This window comes from Nelumbo lutea, chromosome 1 (genome assembly GCF_056320005.1).
Source record: "Nelumbo lutea isolate HS-2025 chromosome 1, American lotus-T2T, whole genome shotgun sequence".
NCBI lineage: Eukaryota > Viridiplantae > Streptophyta > Magnoliopsida > Proteales > Nelumbonaceae > Nelumbo > Nelumbo lutea.
Genome location: NC_142684.1, coordinates 163,589,477 through 163,610,450, shown reverse-complemented (window position 1 = coordinate 163,610,450; position 20,974 = coordinate 163,589,477). Strand labels below are relative to the sequence as shown.

Below are 20,974 nucleotides of genomic sequence, written 5' to 3'. Positions count from 1 at the left end.
CAAGTGGAACAAGTGAAATATGTCCTATATATGTACCACTATAAATTCCTGTCACTTTTAATTTATCCAAATGTGGACCTCTGAATTGTTCATAATTTGTAAATATTAGTAGATCTTGGAGAGGGATATAAGATCAACATTCCAATGTTACTCTTCATCCAAGATTCTTACCAAATAACAATCACCCTAATAACAAAATCAATTTAAGTGCCAGTATTTTGGAGATTCAATGCCACCTTAACAATGCAAAATCAGTTTGTGGATAATATTTTGATAAATCAGTTTGTGGATAATTAACAATTTGGAAAGAATTGATGATCACCATTGCCCTTTTGAATTTTGATATTCTTATTGATTTTTTTCGTTTGTTTCTTGATTGATAACCAAGTATTCATGTTGTCTTGCAGAGCCAAGTATTCATGTTGTCCTGCAGAAGTAAATATTGCATTCTCAATTGATGGTCCATGAAATCCAATCTTGTTGGGGGAATAGGGGGTGTGTCTGTTTGGTTTTCCTTTTCCTTTTCTTTTTTCTTGGTTTTTTCTCAGTATAAATTACTAAGTGTGACTCACAAATTAAATTAATATGTCAAAGAATAATGTGCATCTCATGGAATATAAAACCTGAAAATACAACTCAAATTCAAAATATTTAATGCTTTAATGACAAAACAGGTCAATAACTTGCTCTATGGATACTTAAATTATCAAATGTATGATACAGAACTTAAAAGTCAAAAAACAGTAAAATCATCTAATGGCGCTTACATTTGTAATGGAACAACATAAAGATTCAGAATTCCCACTAGCATCTCTTCAGAAGTGTCATTGTTGGACTTATATCCAACCCTTATTCACTTAACCTTGATTCCAATCACAAATCAAAGTCAGAACCTTCTTTATATTGCTTTCTCCTTTCTATGCTAGTATCACTCCCAATCCTCATCTTGCAACTGGTCATCGGTTTCTTCCTTAGGTGGCCTAACCACCAAAACCACACTCCCCAAACACTCCTTCACCCCTAACTTTTTCAAATTTGTCCCTCTCTCCACCTTTAAACCATCACTACCACCTTCTTTAGAACCAATCAAATAAAACCCACCTTCAGCCACCACCTCCCTTGTCCTTCTGTCGGCCACCACCAGAATGGCCTCTTCCTTGTACCACCTATTTACCTTCCAAGGCAGGACCCTAGCATCCGGAAACGCAACCACCACTCCTCTTCCCAACCCCACCACAGGCTCCCAACCCGGCAACACCACCCACCTCCTCCATCCTTTCTCCGCAACCACAACTCCGAACTCCCCTTCACTCCTACACTCTCCAGGCGCTTCCTCCACCGCTCTCGCCCCTTCTGTTGCTCCACAGACCGGCAATACCACCACAGACGTTGCCTCCGCAACCTCTCCGATCTTCATCCTCACCACCGGAACCCTAATTCCAACCCCAATTTCGCCATCTGTCCCTTCTTCCCGACCCGATTTTCCTTCCAATTCATCTAAAATTTTCGCTTTCGCCTTCTCAGATTCCACCACCTCCAGTGCACGTTCCAATGCAGATGTCCGCTGTTCCGACGGATTTCGGTGCTCTCTGCTTTGCCTATAATACATAAAAGAGAGGCAATCACCGGGGAGAGAGTAAGTAAAGCTGTCCCACCCTTCATCCCCGCGTCGGCGTGGGAAATCCTTCATAGCCCGGGCGAGCTCCTGGGCTCCACGGGGGTCGAGGCGATTAAGGACGATGTAACGGGCAGCAGCAGCGCGTTGAGCGGCACTAAGGAGGCGAATCTCATAGAGGAGCTCAGCACCGCCGGTATCGAAGAAGGAGAGCGTTTCTGGCTCGATCTTGGATTGAACAAGGGAATCGCGGACTTGGGTAGCAACGACAAGCCGGTTCTGCTCAACACCGGAGATACCGGTGGCCTCTTCGATGGAGGACGGTGAGAAGCCTTCTTGGGAGAGGGAAGGGATGAGTGGGGCGTACTCAAACCAGAGGCCTAAGCGATTTTGAAGAATTTCGAGGCGGCCATTGGTATCGAGGGAGCGGAACTGAGAGGGGAGAGGGGAGGGAGGTGGGCGAAAAGGTTGGTAGACTTGGTTCGAAGGGGTGGAGCTGCCAGTGGAAGTAGCTGAGGCTGAGATGGTGGTGGGTTTGAAGAGGGGTTTGGGAAGGAGGGTGCATGGCTTAAGCAGGCGGAGATGGGGATGTGGGTTGAGAAATGGAGAGGGTTGGAGCTTGGCTTCGAAGAGGGAGAGTGGTTTAGGTGGGTTTAGGAAGAGCATGATATTGGACTGTGGTCTGGTGTAGACTGTTGTGATGGCGTGCGAGTTGCGACTGAGAACTGTGAAGGCGCAGATCAGCAGATAGTGGAGTCGGGTATAAAGAGTGGCAGGAGAGCCTTATCTGTTAGTTTTTTTATTTTTTGGAAAAGTCCATCAAACCTCTTTGTGAGTTGTGACTCGTTCTGCTGGTATCCGAAAGGTACGACTAGAATGCTTGGCTGAAGTGTTAGGCAGGTTACCTTCTGTTTCGGTACCATGGATTTTTTTTTTCTTTTTTCGGTGGCCTGGAAAGTAAAAATCAGAAATTGTCTTAATATTAAACGATAGAATTGGATATTTTTATGTATTGGTTTCGGCTTAGATTGAATACTTATTATTATTATTATTATTATTATTATTATTATTATTACGATTGGGATGTTCTCCTCTTTCGCCACGTGTTATTTTATATGTACTATTTTGATGTTTTTGTGTTTAATTAGCCAATTTTGTTATATACGTGTAAAACAAAGTCTTTGTCCACAACACGTTACCTGTCCGAGTGAAAGTTACCTGTAAAACAGAGCAAGTCCGAGCGTGTCCCTGTGGCATTTCATGCAAACAGAGTATATACAACATCTCTTTGCATGAAAGTTACGTGTCCGAATGACACGATACGTGTCCATGTGGCGTTTCTTTCTTCTTTCTCCTCACTCTCTTTCTTCCCACTACCTGCCTCTCTTTCTTTCACACTCTCTTCTTTCTCTTTCTCCTGTAGCGTTTCTTTCTCTCTCATCTCTTTCTCTCTTTCTCCTCTCTCGTCTGTCTTCTCTCTCGCCTCGTCTCGTCTCTCTCGCCATGGATTCTTGGGAGGGGAGCCAAATATTAGGTTTCTAATCTGTGACAATTTCGTTAGATGGTTTGGGGTTTTCTGTGCTGGAGAAAGTCTACTTATTTAAGATTCGTTTTATAGAATTTATTGGCTTTTTTTATCGCTCTGTTTAGGGTTTTTGATTAATCTAGGAAGTGAATCTTTTGGTTTTCAGTATATTGGTTGGGGCGTTACTGATTTACTTCTGAATAATGTGCATGCTAAATTAATCATCATTCCAGTATTTGTGAAACATTATGCTTTTCAACCATGGCAACATTATGTTTAGAGACATTGTCTCCTTTTGGTGATTCAATAATTGTATTTTATCATTAGTAGTTAGTTGTCTTGAAGTTGTTATAGTCATGGAATAGGAGAGGATAATTAATGGTGAATTTAACCTTCTTTTTAGAATACACCAATCTCGAAAGGGAGTCGCAGAATACAAGGACCTGTAGATGATGCAGAACATGACAATCGGAAGAATTCGGTGAGACATCATTGACCTTAACAGGGCAGTTTCAAGTTTGGATAATCCCATCTATTTGTTTATGTTTTAGCATCGTCAGTTGCACCCAAATGGCATCATGCAACATTTCATTTTAATTGTACTTCATTTCATGTCGGCATCGTTTTAATTCCAGTGTTTGGTTCCTGAGAACACTTGTTATTTGTATTTTATCTATAAAAATTGTTTGTTTGTTTATGGGTGTGCAAGATATGTTATATTGAATTCCTTAGGAAAATTGTAGATCTATTTACCGGAATCCATTAATTTCTCCCAGCAGAGATTAATACATTGGCTCTAGAAAACTTTTGGGAACTTTCAATTACTTTGTTAGCACTGCGTGTGTTATGGTTGGTTGGTGATTCTTAATACTTGAAGGGCACATGTTAGTTGCCAACATTCAAAGATAGTAATCTTAAGAAGGGACCAAACCTGTCATGGGTATTAGTGGCCCTAGGAAAGTTCTACACATTATTTAGAAATATAAGTTTTCCATGTCGCTAGGCCTTCCTACTGCCACTAGATTGGAATCACTGGTTTGGGCATTAAATTTTAGAATTTTGAGAAAATACTTGAAAATAAAAAATAAAGAATTATAGTCCAACGATGAAGAGATTTCACCTAACCAGTACATCCATATCAAAAAAGAAGATACATCATAAGACAATTGTCGTTCTAGAGGGGTTTTTAGTTATTACAATTGATACTTATAAAAAAAAATTAGCTATTATTGTTGATTATTTCATCCTTTTTGAAGTTATGGAAAGAAAAGAAAAATGGGGAATGGGTGACTTTTTATATTCATGGTTTCTTGAAAAAGTAGTAGAAACTGTAGTCGTGAATACAAGATCTGGGCAAAGAATTTTCAATAAAAAAAAATAAAACAATTTGGGGGGTGGGGTGGAGAAATATCCAATTAGATTTTTGGGACCTTGGGTGCAAACCCACAATTTTTGCCTTATTGATATCAAGTAATTGGGAAATGTCAGAAATGATTAGCATTGTGGAAGAGGAAGTACATCTCTAAACACTAAATGAGGAAGACTTATGCTCGGGCAAATCTCCTGGTTTACTATCTTTTAGTGTTCCAGAATCCTAATAAGTTGAGAGGCCATATTGAACAACTTTATCGGAAATTTTTTATGGGATGAAGGAGAAAAAGAGACCTTATTAGGATTGGATATCTATGTGCAAGGAGCAATCAAACCTTTGGACATCCATTATCTGCAAGAAATTCAGGATGAACACAAACAGGTGGGACAGTAACATCAACTCACACCATTTTTGCAACTACAGTTTGAGCTCCTCTTTCCCATGCGTATTTCAGTTCACCTTGCATAAGGATGCTATAATTTTTGGCTTCCTATTTCATGATGACAATGGTTTGGACTGACATTTAAACTTAAACATCTTCCTACGAATTCCAAGATAGAGGGATTTGTCTATCTTATCAACAGTCCTAGGGATGTTTTTATTCTCCATCTTCCCTTGATACTAGAAATTTGTTGCCCCAAACCCAGTCATTAGGTCTCTTACCACTAAATATTTTCCCCGTAGGCCCAGACTTTGATTTTTAACCCCGATTAGCATGTATTGCTTGAAAAAAAAAAGCTGCTTTTCTTTTGTTCTACCTAGAGTATGCTTCTCTTTATGGTTGGCAACCCCAGGAAAGATTAGCACTTTTGATTCAGTCCTAAAAACGAAGGATGCCCATCCTATGGTCAATTTGGGAAGAGAGAAAATAGGTTCTACCTAGGGCAAGAAAAAATCCAAGGAAGCACTTATGGAGGTTGTCACCATCAAGGTTATGCCAGTGAATTTTGTATGATCAATTACAAGCAATTTCTTAGAATTTTGCATGATCTATTGGTGTAATTGAATCATTTTGATCTTTGATCTCTCAATGGAAGTTTTTACTTTGAAACCTGTGATTAAGCGGTGCTTTCAAGGATCAAATTTTATTGCCTTCTTTTCTTTTCTTTTTTGTTTGTGAAAATGTGAACTCCGACAATGAGAATGATAGATATCGTGACTGTTAAGTAGGTAATTGTCATTTGTCAATGTCATCGATATTCTTGAGATTATTTTTGTTTCTTTTTTTTTACCGGTGTTACGAGTGTTTCGAATTTAAAGTTAAACTGAACATTCATGAGTAATTATTTTCCTATGAATTATGTAGGAATTTTAAATGTCTGATCTGCAATGCATGGGCAGCTGGACTTTTAGTATGAATCAACATGGTTAATACCGCTCGGGAGAAATTGGCCTGCAAGTGTGCAACAGATTAAAAAAGCTCAACCATGTTGGTAAGCTTTACTCTGTTTATATTTGTCCTAACTCTCCCCTCCTCTTCATTTTCCCCTTTGATTGTCATTACTGGTTATCCGAGGTGTCTATATTAGGCATCCTGATTTCGTTTTCATCATTAAATGTATGATTATTTTGGTTTTCAATTTGTTATTTTCTATAAGAAAACGAATTTTCTTCTATGATGATGGCATGGATGCTAGATGGGTTGTGCATCGACGACTTTGAGGTTGAAGAGGAGGTACGTCCTGATTTCCCCTGCCCGTTTTGTTATGAGGATTACGATATTGCTTTTCTATGTTCGCATATCGAAGATGAGCATCCTTTTGAATCGAAAGTCACTGTGTAAGTACTGGTTCATTTTATTCATTTGATTTGATAATTTCATTCATTCATTGTTTTGATTTTTCATTGATGTTCCGGAACGAAAGAATTTCGGGCATTGGTTATTGATATGTCTTTGTTACAGAGTTACTATTCTTTTGAAACGAGGTCCTTGTAAAAGAACACATATAGGGACTACAACCATGTTTTTTCTTTATTTCGGCTCTGGTTCATTGATACCTCTCAAATCTTAACTAAACAAAAAAACAAAAAAGAAAAAAGAAAAAATCACTTTTATTCCATATATTTTTATCGGATGAGAAAAGAAACCTTAGTCGGCCTGTACCTTTATCTATCCTAAATGTGATATTGCAAAGCGCATTTGGTTGGGGTTAATGTACATAATTTCTTTCAAGAAGATGTACTGGAGAATGTGCCTTTCTAAAGTTACTCTGTTTTCTATTGGAGGGGAAGGCCAGCCCATACATGGGGAGAGGATGTTCTCTGTAACGTTATTTATTTATGTAGATTATAAGATGACTTGTTTCCTATCTGTTGTGTAGAAACTCCGCTTTTCTGTTTGAGATTTTGAGTTTCTGGTTTGCTTCGTTCTTATTTATATTGCATCTAATTGATATTTTAGGAGAGTGAGTGGGTTTTAGGGCACTAACCAACTTAATAGCTTAGATGCGCATGAGGCGAGCAAAGAGGTAAATACCCATGATGAGACAAAATATGTACCCTTTTCTTCTTTTTGTTTTCCTCTTAATTTCATTGTAGGGTTAGAACTCTACTTTTCATGAGTGTAGCCATTTTCCTACACTATGCACAGGCCAACCAATGGGATCTTTGACCACAGTACCTTTGACACGACGTATTGGATATTGTTGGCCAGGAAGAGATATGATAGAGAGACATTCTTGTACAACTCGGCCTTACCATCGAGTTTGCAAAGGACGACCAGTATGATCCATACCAATCGGACGGAAATCGCCGATGACTGGTTATCCACCCAGCTTGGGCTCGAGTAGTAAGACTCTGGAAGTGGAGATTGCATCGGCAGAGGTCCGTTGGCAATGATATTGGAAAGACTTCCACTGTAATCGGCTAATAAGGTCAAGTAGTTCATCACGTATCGAGTAAGAGGGTGCAGTCCACCACCAGGAACAGAGGATTTCGATGGATCCTTCTGAATTGCTGATTCAAAGTTCAATAGCTAGTTTACTAAGAGGTTTGTTTGATAAATTCAATTTTGGTCCAAATGTGGCCGTTGTCTATTGTGATAGTTAGAGTGCTATTCATATGACTAAAGATCAAATGTACTATGAAATATCATTGTGAAGAAGATTGGGACTGTAGATAACCCATTTGATATGTTAACAAAGCCTCTTCTTGTGGTTAAGTTCAAGCATTGCTTGGACTTGATTGATGTTTGTAACATTTGATTTTACCCATTGGGGTTTTTGTTGGAGAAGGTGGAGGAAGATTATTATTTTGTGATGTTTGAGAAAATTCAAGTCAAAGTGGAGATTTGTTATGTTTGTGCCTTGAATTCTTTGTGACGATTTGCTTCTTGAATCTGCTTTGAATTAATTTGAGAATAACTCAAAGGCAAACTTTCATAGTGATTTGTGGTGGATGTGTAGGCCTAGCCCCCATCACCATTGGGAGTGGGGGGTGTAGCCCCCACGGCGGTTTGACCCGATCCATATTCATCTTATAGGTCCAAATCGATTATAAAGAGTTATGTATTTTTAGGGGTTTTTTCTCTTGTATTTAGAGTTTTAGTCTTGTGAGAGACGAGTGAGATATTGGGTGTATTTGGGGTTTAGGGTTTTTTATTTTTTTATTTTTGTGAGGGCACAACTTTATATTTCTTTTCCATTGCCAATGTCATACTGAATTTTTTGTTTCTTATTCGCTATGGTCAAACCATATAAATCTATGCGTTCTTTGTGCTCGTCGAATTCTCACCCTATTTTCTTGTAAGAAGATGCTTCCTCAAACGTTGTTGTCGGTTGTGGTGTGAAGGGTAATTTTGATATTATAAAATATTTAATTGATGAAATATTAATGAATGGACCTAAATGTCTAATTTTGAAAGTTTAGGGTGCCTAAGTGTTGCATTCGAAAGTTAAGGGTACCTAATGTGTGTGTTTTATATATTTTTGAAGGGTTACACAATGGGCCCCCACTCTCACCAATCCTGGTAAAGATGGGATAGCTCATCCCCCAACCCATAAACCCCCAATCCAGGTGAAGGCGGAATTTGATCCCAAATTTCCATTACGATCAACAAGAGACTTGGAATGGCAACGGGGCAGGGATCATATTCCCCATCCTTGACCCTCGATTTTGAAATTAACTCTCATCCCGGCCCTGATCCCCACCGGGGATAAAATTTGTCCTCCATCCCCGACCCCTAACGGGGATGGGTTCCTTGTAGGGACCCAAATCCCCGAAATGTTTTTAGATAACAATATATTTTTTTGAAAAATAAATTTATTTAAAATAAATAAAAAATTAAATTATAAATAATGTTTTAAATATATTTATATATAATATAAGTAATATAATAATATATATTTAATATAAATAACATTTAATATATATAATCAGGGTTGGAGTGGGGACCTCAATCTCCATCCTCGACCCCGATCGGGGATTAATCCCCGTCCCTATCCCTGCCTTGCCAAAACAATCCCCGTCCCCAACCCCATCAGGTTGGAGAATTCGGGTATCCGTCGAGGATGAAAAAAGTTGGCATCGTTACAAGAGACCTTAAAAGTGGACCCTTTTGAGTTTATAAAGGGTTTCTATATGGTTGTCTTTTATTTTGTTCGCACCAATTGCTTAGTTTTATTTGTTTATTTACTCATTGCTCTTGGGTGCTGTTTGGCCTAACTTTTGTTGGCTTCCGTATTGCATGTAATAGGTCCCGAATAACGATTGGTTTATTGGGTTAGACGTCTCTTGGGTTTTAATAGTGGATGGGTGGCTGCAAGTAAGTTGGGTTGGAGGGTTAGACGTGTTTAGTGTTGGGCCTCGTTGATAGAGGTGCAACATGTTTTATGAGATCGGCTTCCCCGTGCCCACACCGTTTCAATCGCCTTTTGCAACCTTGTATTGAAAATATCTCCTCAAATAAAAGCAAGGAGATATTCTCAATGCAAAACTGTAAAGGTTGCTTGAATGGGCTTTGCCCTGATTGAAGCAGAACTCATGTTTGATGGGGTAGCCTTAGGTTGGTGTTTCATTAATATGGGTTTTAGTTGTAAAATACTTTTGATGAGGGGGGTAATTTGGTCCTTCAATGATATTGTGACATGTGACATTGTAGAACAACAAAGTGACACCTTGGTACCATGAAAGCAGACCACTTCAGATACTTCAGTGACCTTGGCATGACCCTGGTAGGCCGAACTGCGAACAACTTGGAAGGACCTCAAGTTGGTGTAAGAGGTGACCTACTTCCACCAATCCAACCTCACTTTGGTTAGCGACTTGCCTGGTGCGCCGAGCGACCTCCCCCTTAAGCAAACTATTGCCTCCGAAGTCCCTAAGATCATGATGCCGCATTGGAAGAGCTGGTTATCACCCCGCCCGCTTCGGGTGGGATTGGATAAGCATTACCTGTTTGCACGAAGTCATCTCCAAGCTTGAAACCACCTCCAAACCAGACAGGTCAAATATTCCGGATGCGTTTCATGAGACTCACGGCAGCCCACCTATATAAGGGCCCCACCTCCAACCTTATAAGGTATGCACAATTTTGCACTCAAGCTCTCTAACTCTTTCTTGCTTCCTAGCTCTCAGAAAAAACTCCAGTTTGCTGACTTAAGCATGGAGAGCCCACACTAGGTAAAGTAGCTTGGGTACTCTGATCTTCTCTTTTTCTTAGCAGCTTGACCAAGTGACCTACTTAGTTCGGTGTCTGAACTATCCTCTAGCAAGGAGCTATTGGATCGTGCACCATCAGTTTTTATTATAAATAAAATATTTTTCTTCTATGGTTACATTACATATGAGTCTTGATTTGCATGTTAGAACCGAATGATGAAATGATCTATTCCTCCCTCCTATTTAGTTTTTGCGGATGATTTCTAGACTTAGGTGGCGTTTGATAAATCTGAAAAGTTAAAAAGATATTTTGTCTAAAATTTGAAAAGAAGCATATGTGCTTTTTTACTTTTTAGAGGCTCTAAATCTATAAGTTTGTGTGTTGGATCAACCCTTTACATCTAAAATTTATTGATTTTACTATTTTACCCCTAGAACATACTATTTGGAAATGTTGAGCTCAATTTGCATTATCTCATAAAAAATAATTTTCAATCTCAAAATAATATTGAAACAATACAAATAAAAAATAAAAAAATAATAATTAAAAATTACTAATTAATAAATGAAATGATTAAAATTAAAAACAATTAGTGACTATAAAAATGTTAAAATAATTAATAATTTACCCAAATAAAAATTAAAATAATTTTTAAAAATTTATGAAATAATTAAAAGTTACTATTTAATAAAAATAATTAATAATTAATAAATAACACAAGCAAAGTTAATAAAAAATAATTAATGTTTAATAAAATATATTAAAATAATTAATAATTAATAATTAGTAAAATTAATTTGTAATAATAATAATAATAATAATAATATTATTATTATTATTACTCAATGAATTGTCATTGCTGCAAGTTGTAGCGTCGGTGGCGGGAAGACAGGGGGAGAGAGAGAGAGAGAGAGAGAGAGAGAGAGAGAGAGAGAGAGAGAGAGAGAGAGAGACTGCCGCTACAACTTGTAGTGGCGGTGGTAGGAAGACATGAGAGAGAGAGAGAGCCACAAGTTGCAGTGGCGGTGGCGGGAAGATAAGAGAGAGAGAGAGGCTTGTTTAGGTTGCTGATAGGGTTCGAAGAGAGCTTGATGGCGGTAGAGCTTGTTCAGGTCGCTGAGAGGGTTCAATTAAGGATACTAATATCTTTTACACACCTCTGAATTACATCTAAGCGCATTAAGGACCCGCCCCACTTCTTACAAATTAAAATCTAAAATTAAATTTCAGATCTAATAATAAGAGGGCATATCAAATACTACCTTCATATCGGTATAATATCTAAGTTGTTGTATATGGTCCTCAAGTTTGATAATGGTACTTTGTTACATATTAAGTTTGTTTACTTTTGATATATTTACCAATGGGATACTTTTGGGATCAATACCTGAGGTATGTTAAAGCAAATGATGATGGGATGGTGGAGAGTTGTGATAGGATATAACATGAATATATTGAAAATGACTTTTCTTAATTTAAGAATAACTTATTTATATGCATAAACTCCAAATCTATGTGCGAGGGACTTATGGTATCAGATTGAAATATCCAAAAAATACATGAAGGGCATTCTTGATATTTTCTATAAACATGAAAGTTATAGAAGAATACCCTTTGAAGGGATTTAAGGTTGAAAATCCATTGATGTGATACTAGGACGGATATACATCCTGTCCCATCAATATCTAAGGTCATCGACATGAGAACTTAGCTCAATGAAAGGGCATTCTTAATGTTTTGATTGAAATACATTGAGTGAACCACATTAAAAAAATAGTTTGATGGGAAAGTCTATTTCTTAGCTCAATGAAAGTATATTTGAGTTGTCGCATGGACTTTTGATTTTTCCAAGAAAATAGGGCTGTTCATGGGTTGGGTTGAGTCGGTTTATTGAGGTTTTACCAACTGACCCAACCTGTTTGGGTTACCTGAACTTGAAATCGAAACCGATCCAGTGTTAAACAAAACTGACCTGGTCGGTTTGAGTCGGGTTGGGTCGGTTTCGGCTCTAAGTTCAACCATGCTTGACAGAAACTCAACTGCAATACATATATATATATATATATGGGGATTGTGGCACCACAGTATGTGAGGTAGTGAATGCAAGAAAAGCCTTGTTTTTGATAAATAGGATATACCTCTAGTCTACAGTTTGGACTTTGGAGAGGAGAAGAAGAGCAAAACCCATATATAATAATAATGCCTATTATAGAGGTATATATGTTATATATCTTTTCAATAATTAAGTTTTATCTCCAAAACCACCAACCTATCCCTTTGATTATATATTCATTTTGAAGTTTAATTGTCTTAATTGGGATTTGGGTGAATTTTGTAGGGAGACTTCACGAAAGTTAATTACAATCATTAATCTAGCCAATGTAATAGATTTGAAGAGGGACAATTAGTTATGGGGGCTTAATTAATTTAAACTTCATAAAGGGACAATTAGTCGGTTTGGTTCGGGTTGGAAAAACCGAACCATCAGTTTATGATGTTTTACAACCCGAAACCGACCAATGCTGAAGATAACCCGGCCGACTCAGGTTGGATCGGTCCGGGTTGGTCGGCTTGATCGGCTTGGGCCTTCTTATGAACAACCCTACAAGAAAAAGCTATCCTGACTCAAGCACATTACATCCAACAACCATATGTAATATATATGTTACATTATATACTGTGAAGAAATTTATTCTCCGCCTTATTTTTTATGTGAGTAAAGAGTTGCACAAAGATTATATATATATCACCACTAAGAGCTTGCTTGAACTTACAACTTGAAGTGTTAAGATTAGAAATAACGCCGAGTCCTTCTGACATGAAGAAATTATAATACTCTTGGGCTGTGGTTTCCCTGTAAATGGGAGGATTTTCCTCTGATAACAGCTCCTTGATTATGTTGGGGAAGATGGGGTCACTGTAACTTAGGAGGAGAAGCTTTGAGGTGTGTCTGAAGACACTGTCTTTAGAACGTTATTTGCCCCCACTCAGTTTTACTGAGTTTGCTATTGGGTTACAGGCAAATCCATTCCCAGGATACAACAGAGCCTTGGGCGAGAATCTACAACCAGCAAAGTTGAAGAGTCTCCAAAGAAACCTTCTGTGAGATTGTAGCAGACTGGACTGAGAGAGAGAGGTAGTGAATTTCGAAAATTGTGTGTTTTGGAGTCTAATTCATGCTCCTTGAATAATTTGTGAAGAGGTACGAGGAAAAGGTAGGTGCTGGTTTAGAGAAGGCACCTTGAACAGTCACAATTTCAACCATTGTGACTGTTTAAAAAGTTGTTAACAATTGGTGACTGTTAACTTTGAATTGTGCCTCTTGATCACACCCGATCGAATCGTGACCGTTGATCTCATCAACGGTGATCAACGGTCATCAACGCACCAAAACCAGAGCCGCCCATCGCAAGTCACGCGGGTACGCACGAAGTGCGAGCAAAGTGCGCCTCTAAAGTGCCTCATTGTGCCACACACACGCGCGCACACGAGTGCGCGCGCGTTGCGCGGTATGAAATCCCCGTACTCTCCTTTACTAATTCTAAAGAGTGCAAATCAGCTCCTATTGAAATACTGAAAACAAACCTTGTAATTATCCAATGTGGGACAAGTTCAAAAATGGTTTTTTTTTTTTTTTTTTTGTAAGAGAAAAATTGATTTTTCAACCAAGTGTGTAGGTGCAATTTCTCATGTAATTGACCAATCAAACCCATTGGATTTAATCTCTTATGAGATTAAAATTTGACAATCCCCCACATTGATTGATCAATTACATAGTTCTCTCTCAATCCAAACTACTATGACACAGTTATGCATACAAAATGTGTTTATCAACTTAAACCTCTTGTTAGTATAGTTATCTCAGAGCCTTGTCAAAGTTATTGGTGGTAATACCTTAAACCAACTACTCTCAAGATATACCGGAGACACCTATACACATAAAAATGTTCAATCTCTGCAAGAGTTTCAAATTTTGCTCAGCATTGTTATGGTCATGTGCTTCTTTCATGGTTTCATGAACAATCCCGAGAGCAAACCCAAACCCTCATGAGAAGCGGCACCACTTTTATGTTGACATAGGTGAAGTTCCACTATGTGCTCCGTTATTTGACACATTTCAGAACTTTATTAAGAGTTTATCTCAACCTCTCATCATAACGGGCAACATTGTTTATGTTGTGATGGGAAATTTCTCAATGTCAGTGCTAACAGTCACATTGTTGTAACTTGTTGTTACCCATTAAACCCAATACTGATGGCTTTTCAGTTCAGTTTTGGTTACCATTACAGGTGACTAAGTAAAGGGTTTTAATCTCATCTCTTTAATTGTCATTCTTACCAATTCTCTGGTTAAACCCTTGGTAAGAGGATCAACCAAGTTTTTATTTGACCTCACATAGGTTATAGTGATGATTCCATCTTGAATCAGTTGCCTAACAAATCCATGTCTCAGAACTTATATGTCTGGACTTACCATTGTAGGTACCACTGTAGGCCCTTGACAATATTGCCTCACTATCACAGTAAATGGAAATTGGAGGCATAGGACTAGACCAAAGTTTTATATCCAATAAATTCCTAATCCATTCAACCTTTTTTCCAGCAGCCGCTAAGGCTATGAATTCAGATTCCATGATCGAGTGAGATATACAAGTTTTTCTCTTGGATGCCCAAGAGATCGCACCCCCACCAAGGACAAAAATCCATCAAGATGTGGACTTGTTATCTCCATTACCGGTAATCCAACTTGCATCAGTGTACCCTTCTAGTACAACTGAATAATCACAATAAAACAATCCATGTTCCAAGGTTCTCTTGAGATACTCAATAACTCTCCCAATTGCCTTCTAGTGCTCTGCACCGGGATTACTTGTAAACCGACCGAGTTTACTTACTGCAAATGCAATATCAGGTCTGGTACAAAGCATAACATACATCAAGCTCCCTACTGCACTAGCATATTCAAGTTGTGCAATTGCTCTACCAGTATTTTCTACTAGGTTTATAATAGAATCATATGGCTTACTATATTCTTTAAACCCTAAATTCTTAAATTTCTCAAGTACTTTCTCAATATAATGTGATTGGCTTAGTGCATAGCCTCTACTATGCTTTTTAACTTTTATTCCCAAGAAGGTATCTACTTCTCCTAAATCTTTCATCTTGAAAACAAAGGATAAGTAGTTTTTAGTTTCATTTATGCCAACCATATTTGTACCCACAATAAGCATATCATCCACATAAAGACACACAATTATTCCATAATTTTCAGTGAATTTTGAGTAGATGCATCTATCAGTACTATTATGTTTAAAACCAAAAGCTAGAATGCAAGAATCAAATTTCTCATGCCATTGTTTAGGTGCTTGTTTTAATCCATATAGTGATTTAACCAATTTACAGACTTTATTCTCGTTTCCAAGAAGAACAAATCCTTTTGGTTGTTCCATGTAAACCTCTTCATTTAAATCACTATTTAAGAAAGCAGTCTTAACATCCATTTGGTGAACAGATAAGTGATAAATGGATGGTAATGCTATAAGTGTTCTAATAGAAGTTGTTCTAGCCACCGGTGCATAGGTGTCAAAGTAATCAATCCCTTCCTTTTAACTAAATCCTTTGGCTACCAATCTAGCCTTTAAAGTTTGCACAGTTCCATCAGTGTTGTATTTTCTTCTAAACACTCATTTGTATTTTATTGGTTTTGATCCTGAAGGCAGATCTACTAGTACCCATGTGTTATTTGACATTATTCAATCCATTTCATCATTTATAGCTTCCTTCCAAAAGGCAAAATCTCTAGAGGTCATGGCCTCACTATAGGTTTTTGGATCATTTTCAATGTTTAGGACAATGGGTATTTTATTTAAAATCTTCTCTTTATCAGACTCAATCAAAAAATACAATTGACTGAGTAGAGATAAAATCAGAACCTAAGTGTTTCTCTGTTCTTTGTATTTGACTTCTTCTAAGTCCTATTGTAGGTGTTATAGTTGTGTTATTTCTTCTTTCAGTCTCATTATTATCAACAGGTATTGAGATATGAGTTTCTCTGCCATTTTCTGTGGATTCATTTTCTGCAGGTTCAAAACATAGTTTATTTTCAAAAAATTCAACATCTCTAGTTTTAATTATTATGTTGGACTCTAAGTCTAGAAGCCTATCGGCCTTGTTATGTTCTACATATCCAACAAACATACTTTTCTTAGCTCTGAGTCATAATTTGGTTCTTTTAGGATCTAGAACTATATAATATGCTAAGCACCCCCACACTTTTAGATATGCTAAATTAGGTTTTTTTCCTGTCCATAATTCATATGGGCATTTGTTATTAACTCTAGAAATAATTCTATTATGTAAATGACAGGCTGTTAGGAGTGCTTCCCCCACAGGTTTAAGGGTGCATTAGTTTTTAACATGCAGTTTATCATTTCTGTAAGTGTTATATTTTTCCTTTAAGCCAGGCCATTCTGCTAAGGGGTATAGGGAGCATAACACTGATGTATTATTCCAAATTCTTTACAGAAAGAATTAAACTCATTTTTAAAGTATTCAGCACCCCTATCACTTCTAAGGATTTTAATTTTCTTTTCTACTTGATTTTCAACTTCAGTCTTATATAGTTTAAACATGTCAAATGTTTCATCCTTAGTTCTCATAAGGTAGACATAGGTGTACGTAGAAAAATCATCTATAAATGTTATGAAGTATCTCTTACCTCCTCTAGTTAATACACCATTGAGTTCATAGATGTCAGACTTGATTAGTTCTAGAACTTGAGAATTTCTCTCAATACTAGGGAAATGTTTCTTAGCCATTTTAGATTTTACACATATTTCACATTTTTCAGTTGATTCATTACTGTAAGTAATTATATCTAGTTTGCTCATGTTCTTTATAGATTTAAAATTCAAGTGTGCTAATCTATCATGCCATAAAGAGAAAGAATCAACAATATAAGCAGAAACTTTTCCTTCATTAATACTTAATTTGAATATACCATTACAACCATATCCCTTTCCAACAAACATCCCATTCTTAGATATGATTAGTTTTTCGGATTTAAAGACAACTTTGAATCCCCTCTTACAAACAAGATTTACTGAGACCAAGTTCTTTCTAATGTCAGGAACATGGAGAACATTCAAGAGAGTCAGTGTCTTTCTGGAGGTGAAGTTCAACTCTACGTTGCCTCTTCCAGCAACTTTGGCACATGTTTGGTTTCCCATTTGTACCTCCTGGCCATCAGTCACATCTTCATATGTCTTGAATAAGGACTTGTCCTTACAAACATGGACTGTGGCGCCTGAATCAAACCACCATCCAGAAGACGATTCTGCCATGTTGACTTCAGTAATCATGGCCACGAGATTGTCTTCTACCATGTTTGCAGACTTGGTTCTACATTTCCGATGTTGGTAGACTCGGGCATAATGCCCCTTCTTTCCACAAACATAGCAGGATCCTTTCTTATTGTTGCTCTTTTTGAAGTTTCCATCATTCTTCTTTACTTGTAATGCAGGGTTAGTCTTCTTCGATCCGTTTTCCACAAAATTTACCTTAGAGTTCAGCATACCGGTCATGGTCTTATCCCTACCGTCTCTAATTCGAGACTCTTCTTCAATACGAAGGTGTTGCTGAATTTGCTCCAAGGTAAGTTCTTCAGCCTTGTGCAGAAACTTCTTCCTGTAATCCTTCCAAGAGGGTGGAAGTTTGGCAATGATTGCTCCCACTTGGAAAGATTCAGGAAGGATGATGTTAAGGGATCGAATTTTATTGACTATCACCTGTAGTTCATGAACTTGCTCCAGTATAGGTTTATGGTCGTTCATGGTGAAGTCAAAGTATTCTGCAATAAGATACTTATTCGTACTTGCTTCTTGCACCTTGTATTTGAATTCTAGGGCCTTCCATATTTCTTTTGGAGATGTAAGTTCCTTGTAGAAGTTGTAGAGCCGGTCTGATAAGGCATTCAGTATGTGTCCTCGGCACAGAAGTGAGTCCTCTTCCCGTTTTGCTCTTTCCTTCTTTAGTTTCTCAGAGTCTTTGTCAGTGGGTTCGGAAAGTGATTGCAGATTCGGGTCCAATAGATAATATAACTTCAGTGTGGTCAGAAAGAAGATCATCTTGTCTTGCCATCGGCTGAAATTTGCTTTCGCCTCCATTGCAAAATAACGTTCTAAAATTGTTGGGGAAGATGGGGTCACTGTAACTTAGGAGGAGAAGCTCTGAGGCGCGTCTGAAGACACAGTCTTTAGAACGTTATTTGCCCCCACTCAGTTTTACTGAGTTTGCTGTTGGGTTACATGCAAATTCGTTCCCAGGATACAACAGAGCCTTGGGCGAGAATCTGCAACCAGCAAAGTTGAAGAGTTTCCAAAAAAACCTTATGTGAGACTGTAGCAGACCGGACAGAGAGAGAGAGAGATAGTGAATTTCGAAAATTGTGTGTTTTGGAGTCTAATTCATGCTCCTTAAATAATTTGTGAAGAGGTATGAGGAAAAGGTAGGTGCTGGTTTAGAGAAGGCACCTTGAACAGTCACAATTTCAACCATTGTGATTGTTTAAAAAGTTGTTAACAGTTGGTGACTGTTAACTTTGAATTGTGCCTCTTGATCACACTCGATCGAATCGTGACCGTTGATCTCATCAATAGTGATCAACGGTCATCAATGCACCAAAACCAGAGCCGCCCATCGCGAGCCACGCGGGTGCGTACAAAGTGCGAGCAAAGTGCGCCTCTAAAGCGCCTCATTGTGCCACACACATGCGCGCACACGTGTGCGCGCGCGTTGCACGATATCGAATCCCCATACTCTCCTTTACTAATTGTAAGTAGTGCAAATCAACTCCTATTGAAATACTGAAAATAAACATTGTAATTATCCAATGTGGGACAAGTTCAAAACTGGGTTTTTTTTTTTCTTTTTGTAAGAGAAAAACTGATTTTTCAACCAAATGTGCAGGTGCAATTTCTCATGTAATTGACCAATCAAACCCATTGCATTTAATCTCTTATGAGAAATTTAAGCATTTAGGGTTTAAAGAATATATCACACAATATAATTGGATTTAATCTCTTATGAGAAATTAGACCATAGATGTGTGGAATCTTCATGAGATGGAAAAAAGCATGCTAATGATACGGGGCCCTCTGCGGTTTTCAAGCACTCTATGATCCACGCTTTTGAATCTGTCATTTGGGATAAGCTGCACAACACATTATTGCTTTCCCAAAACCATGTGGGAAATGAAAACACCATACCCACAAATCTTTTGTGTTGCGTCTAAAGTGCAACTGTCAATGGTCGGGTCTATCCGATTGAACTGAATCGATCAAAATACTGGTTTTGGTTATGAATACCGTGTCCCCAGTCAGATCGGGACCGGTTCTTACTGTTGAGAGTTGATTAAGGCCTGAATCGATTATAATGGTTAATGATATATAAATGTCTTTTTTTTTATTATTATATTTTATACCTGAAAGGGTAAATTTCATAGAAAGTGTATACGATAATTTTGGTCAAAAACATTTTACTCTTTCATGTAATTTTTATAAAGGCAATTAGATAATTATAGATATCAAATATAATTGGGTCTTATTTACTCATACCCGATTATCTTCATTAATAATTGATTCGGGTCTGAATCTCAATTATAGAGCCAATTAATAATGATTTTGGGACTGGTCTAATCTATCCCAAATCAGACCTGACCCACTGACAGCTCTCGTTAGCATTGGGATAGTGCCATGGTGGTGGTAGGAAAGAAACACAGACCGAGTTAAATTAACTCAACCTAGTCCAGTCCAGATACACAACCATATTTTCAACACGAATTTCTCCACAAATTAATCAATAATATGATGTAAAAAAAATCATCCCTAACAAACTCAACATGGGTCAATCAATCATGTTACGTACATTAGATAATGTGCATCGATATATGATAGGGTTTGGACTGTCCAATTAACCCAACCCGATTTCATATTGGGTTAGCAGAATTTTCCAACCTTAAGCCTAATCCCATCTTCAACCCAACCAATCCTTTTTATTTTCAACTTGACCCAACCCGGGTTGTAGGTGTAGGTAGGACCGCAGGAGAAGTTCAGACCGGATGAGCTTGGGCCATCATTCTGGATGTTGAGTTTGGTGCTCAAGCTTTCTTCTTCGTCATTTTTCAATGGGGGTAGTGTTTCAGAATGAACAATATCGGTCTTCTCGAACATTTTGGAGAGTTACTTAAATATCTATATTAATATAAATATATTAGTGGAATTTACGGCGCCCAGCCCGGGGCATAAAAAAATACCTCTAAAATCATTGTACTAATTTAGAAATTTTGAAATTTTATACCTTGCAAATATAAATTTCCGTCAACCCCACTGGCCCACACCCACGTCACCCCCAATCCTTTGATATTATGTGAAATACCCGAAATACTACTTTTACCCACTTGACTCTAGACCCTAGAAAAATCCAGAAATATCTCTCATTTAACGTCACGTTATAGTTAAACGTAAAACCGTTAATTTTCTCTCTCCTCCTATATTTACGCACTTAACCAACCAATCTACCCAAGGTCCTTCAGTTCTTCCAATCACCGGCGTTCTTTCTGTTCTTTAATTAAACCGATCCAATTTTGCAAATACAGAGAATAACTAAAAACAAATGCGGCAACAAGGCTGTCACTTTCCTTTGTGTTGGACAAGACGTAAAGTTCTGCAGAGAGAACTTGTAGAGAACATTACAGAGAACCTTGCAAAGGACTTCGAAGAAGATGATAGTGGTTGTTTAAAGGGGAATTTTTCTTATGTAAAGAGAACTTTGTAGAGAAGCATTCGTTTGAAGCAGACAACAGAG

The 20,974-nt window shown here is 37.8% G+C and overlaps 1 protein-coding gene and 1 long non-coding RNA gene across 4 annotated transcripts; one reads left to right on the top strand and one right to left on the bottom strand.

Annotated features, from left to right (window-relative positions):
* Positions 1-630: 630 nt before the first annotated feature.
* Positions 631-2,454, bottom strand: LOC148878858 (rubisco accumulation factor 1.1, chloroplastic-like). The gene has a single exon (XM_088960230.1). The coding sequence runs from the start codon at positions 2,279-2,281 to the stop codon at positions 929-931; it is 1,353 nt and encodes a 450-aa protein (XP_088816356.1). The 5' UTR covers positions 2,282-2,454; the 3' UTR covers positions 631-928.
* A 540-nt stretch (positions 2,455-2,994) lies between these two features.
* LOC148878857 (uncharacterized) lies at positions 2,995-7,807 on the top strand. Of its 3 annotated transcripts, none has more exons than XR_016104035.1 (5): positions 2,995-3,149; positions 3,544-3,621; positions 5,819-5,945; positions 6,150-6,291; positions 7,166-7,807. It is a non-coding gene; the product is annotated as an uncharacterized LOC148878857 (long non-coding RNA). The 3 variants fall into 3 exon arrangements; XR_016104036.1 differs by lacking the exon at positions 2,995-3,149 and adding an exon at positions 6,914-6,980 and having other exon boundaries at positions 3,189-3,621; positions 7,103-7,807; XR_016104034.1 differs by lacking the exon at positions 2,995-3,149 and having other exon boundaries at positions 3,484-3,621.
* Positions 7,808-20,974: the final 13,167 nt, after the last annotated feature.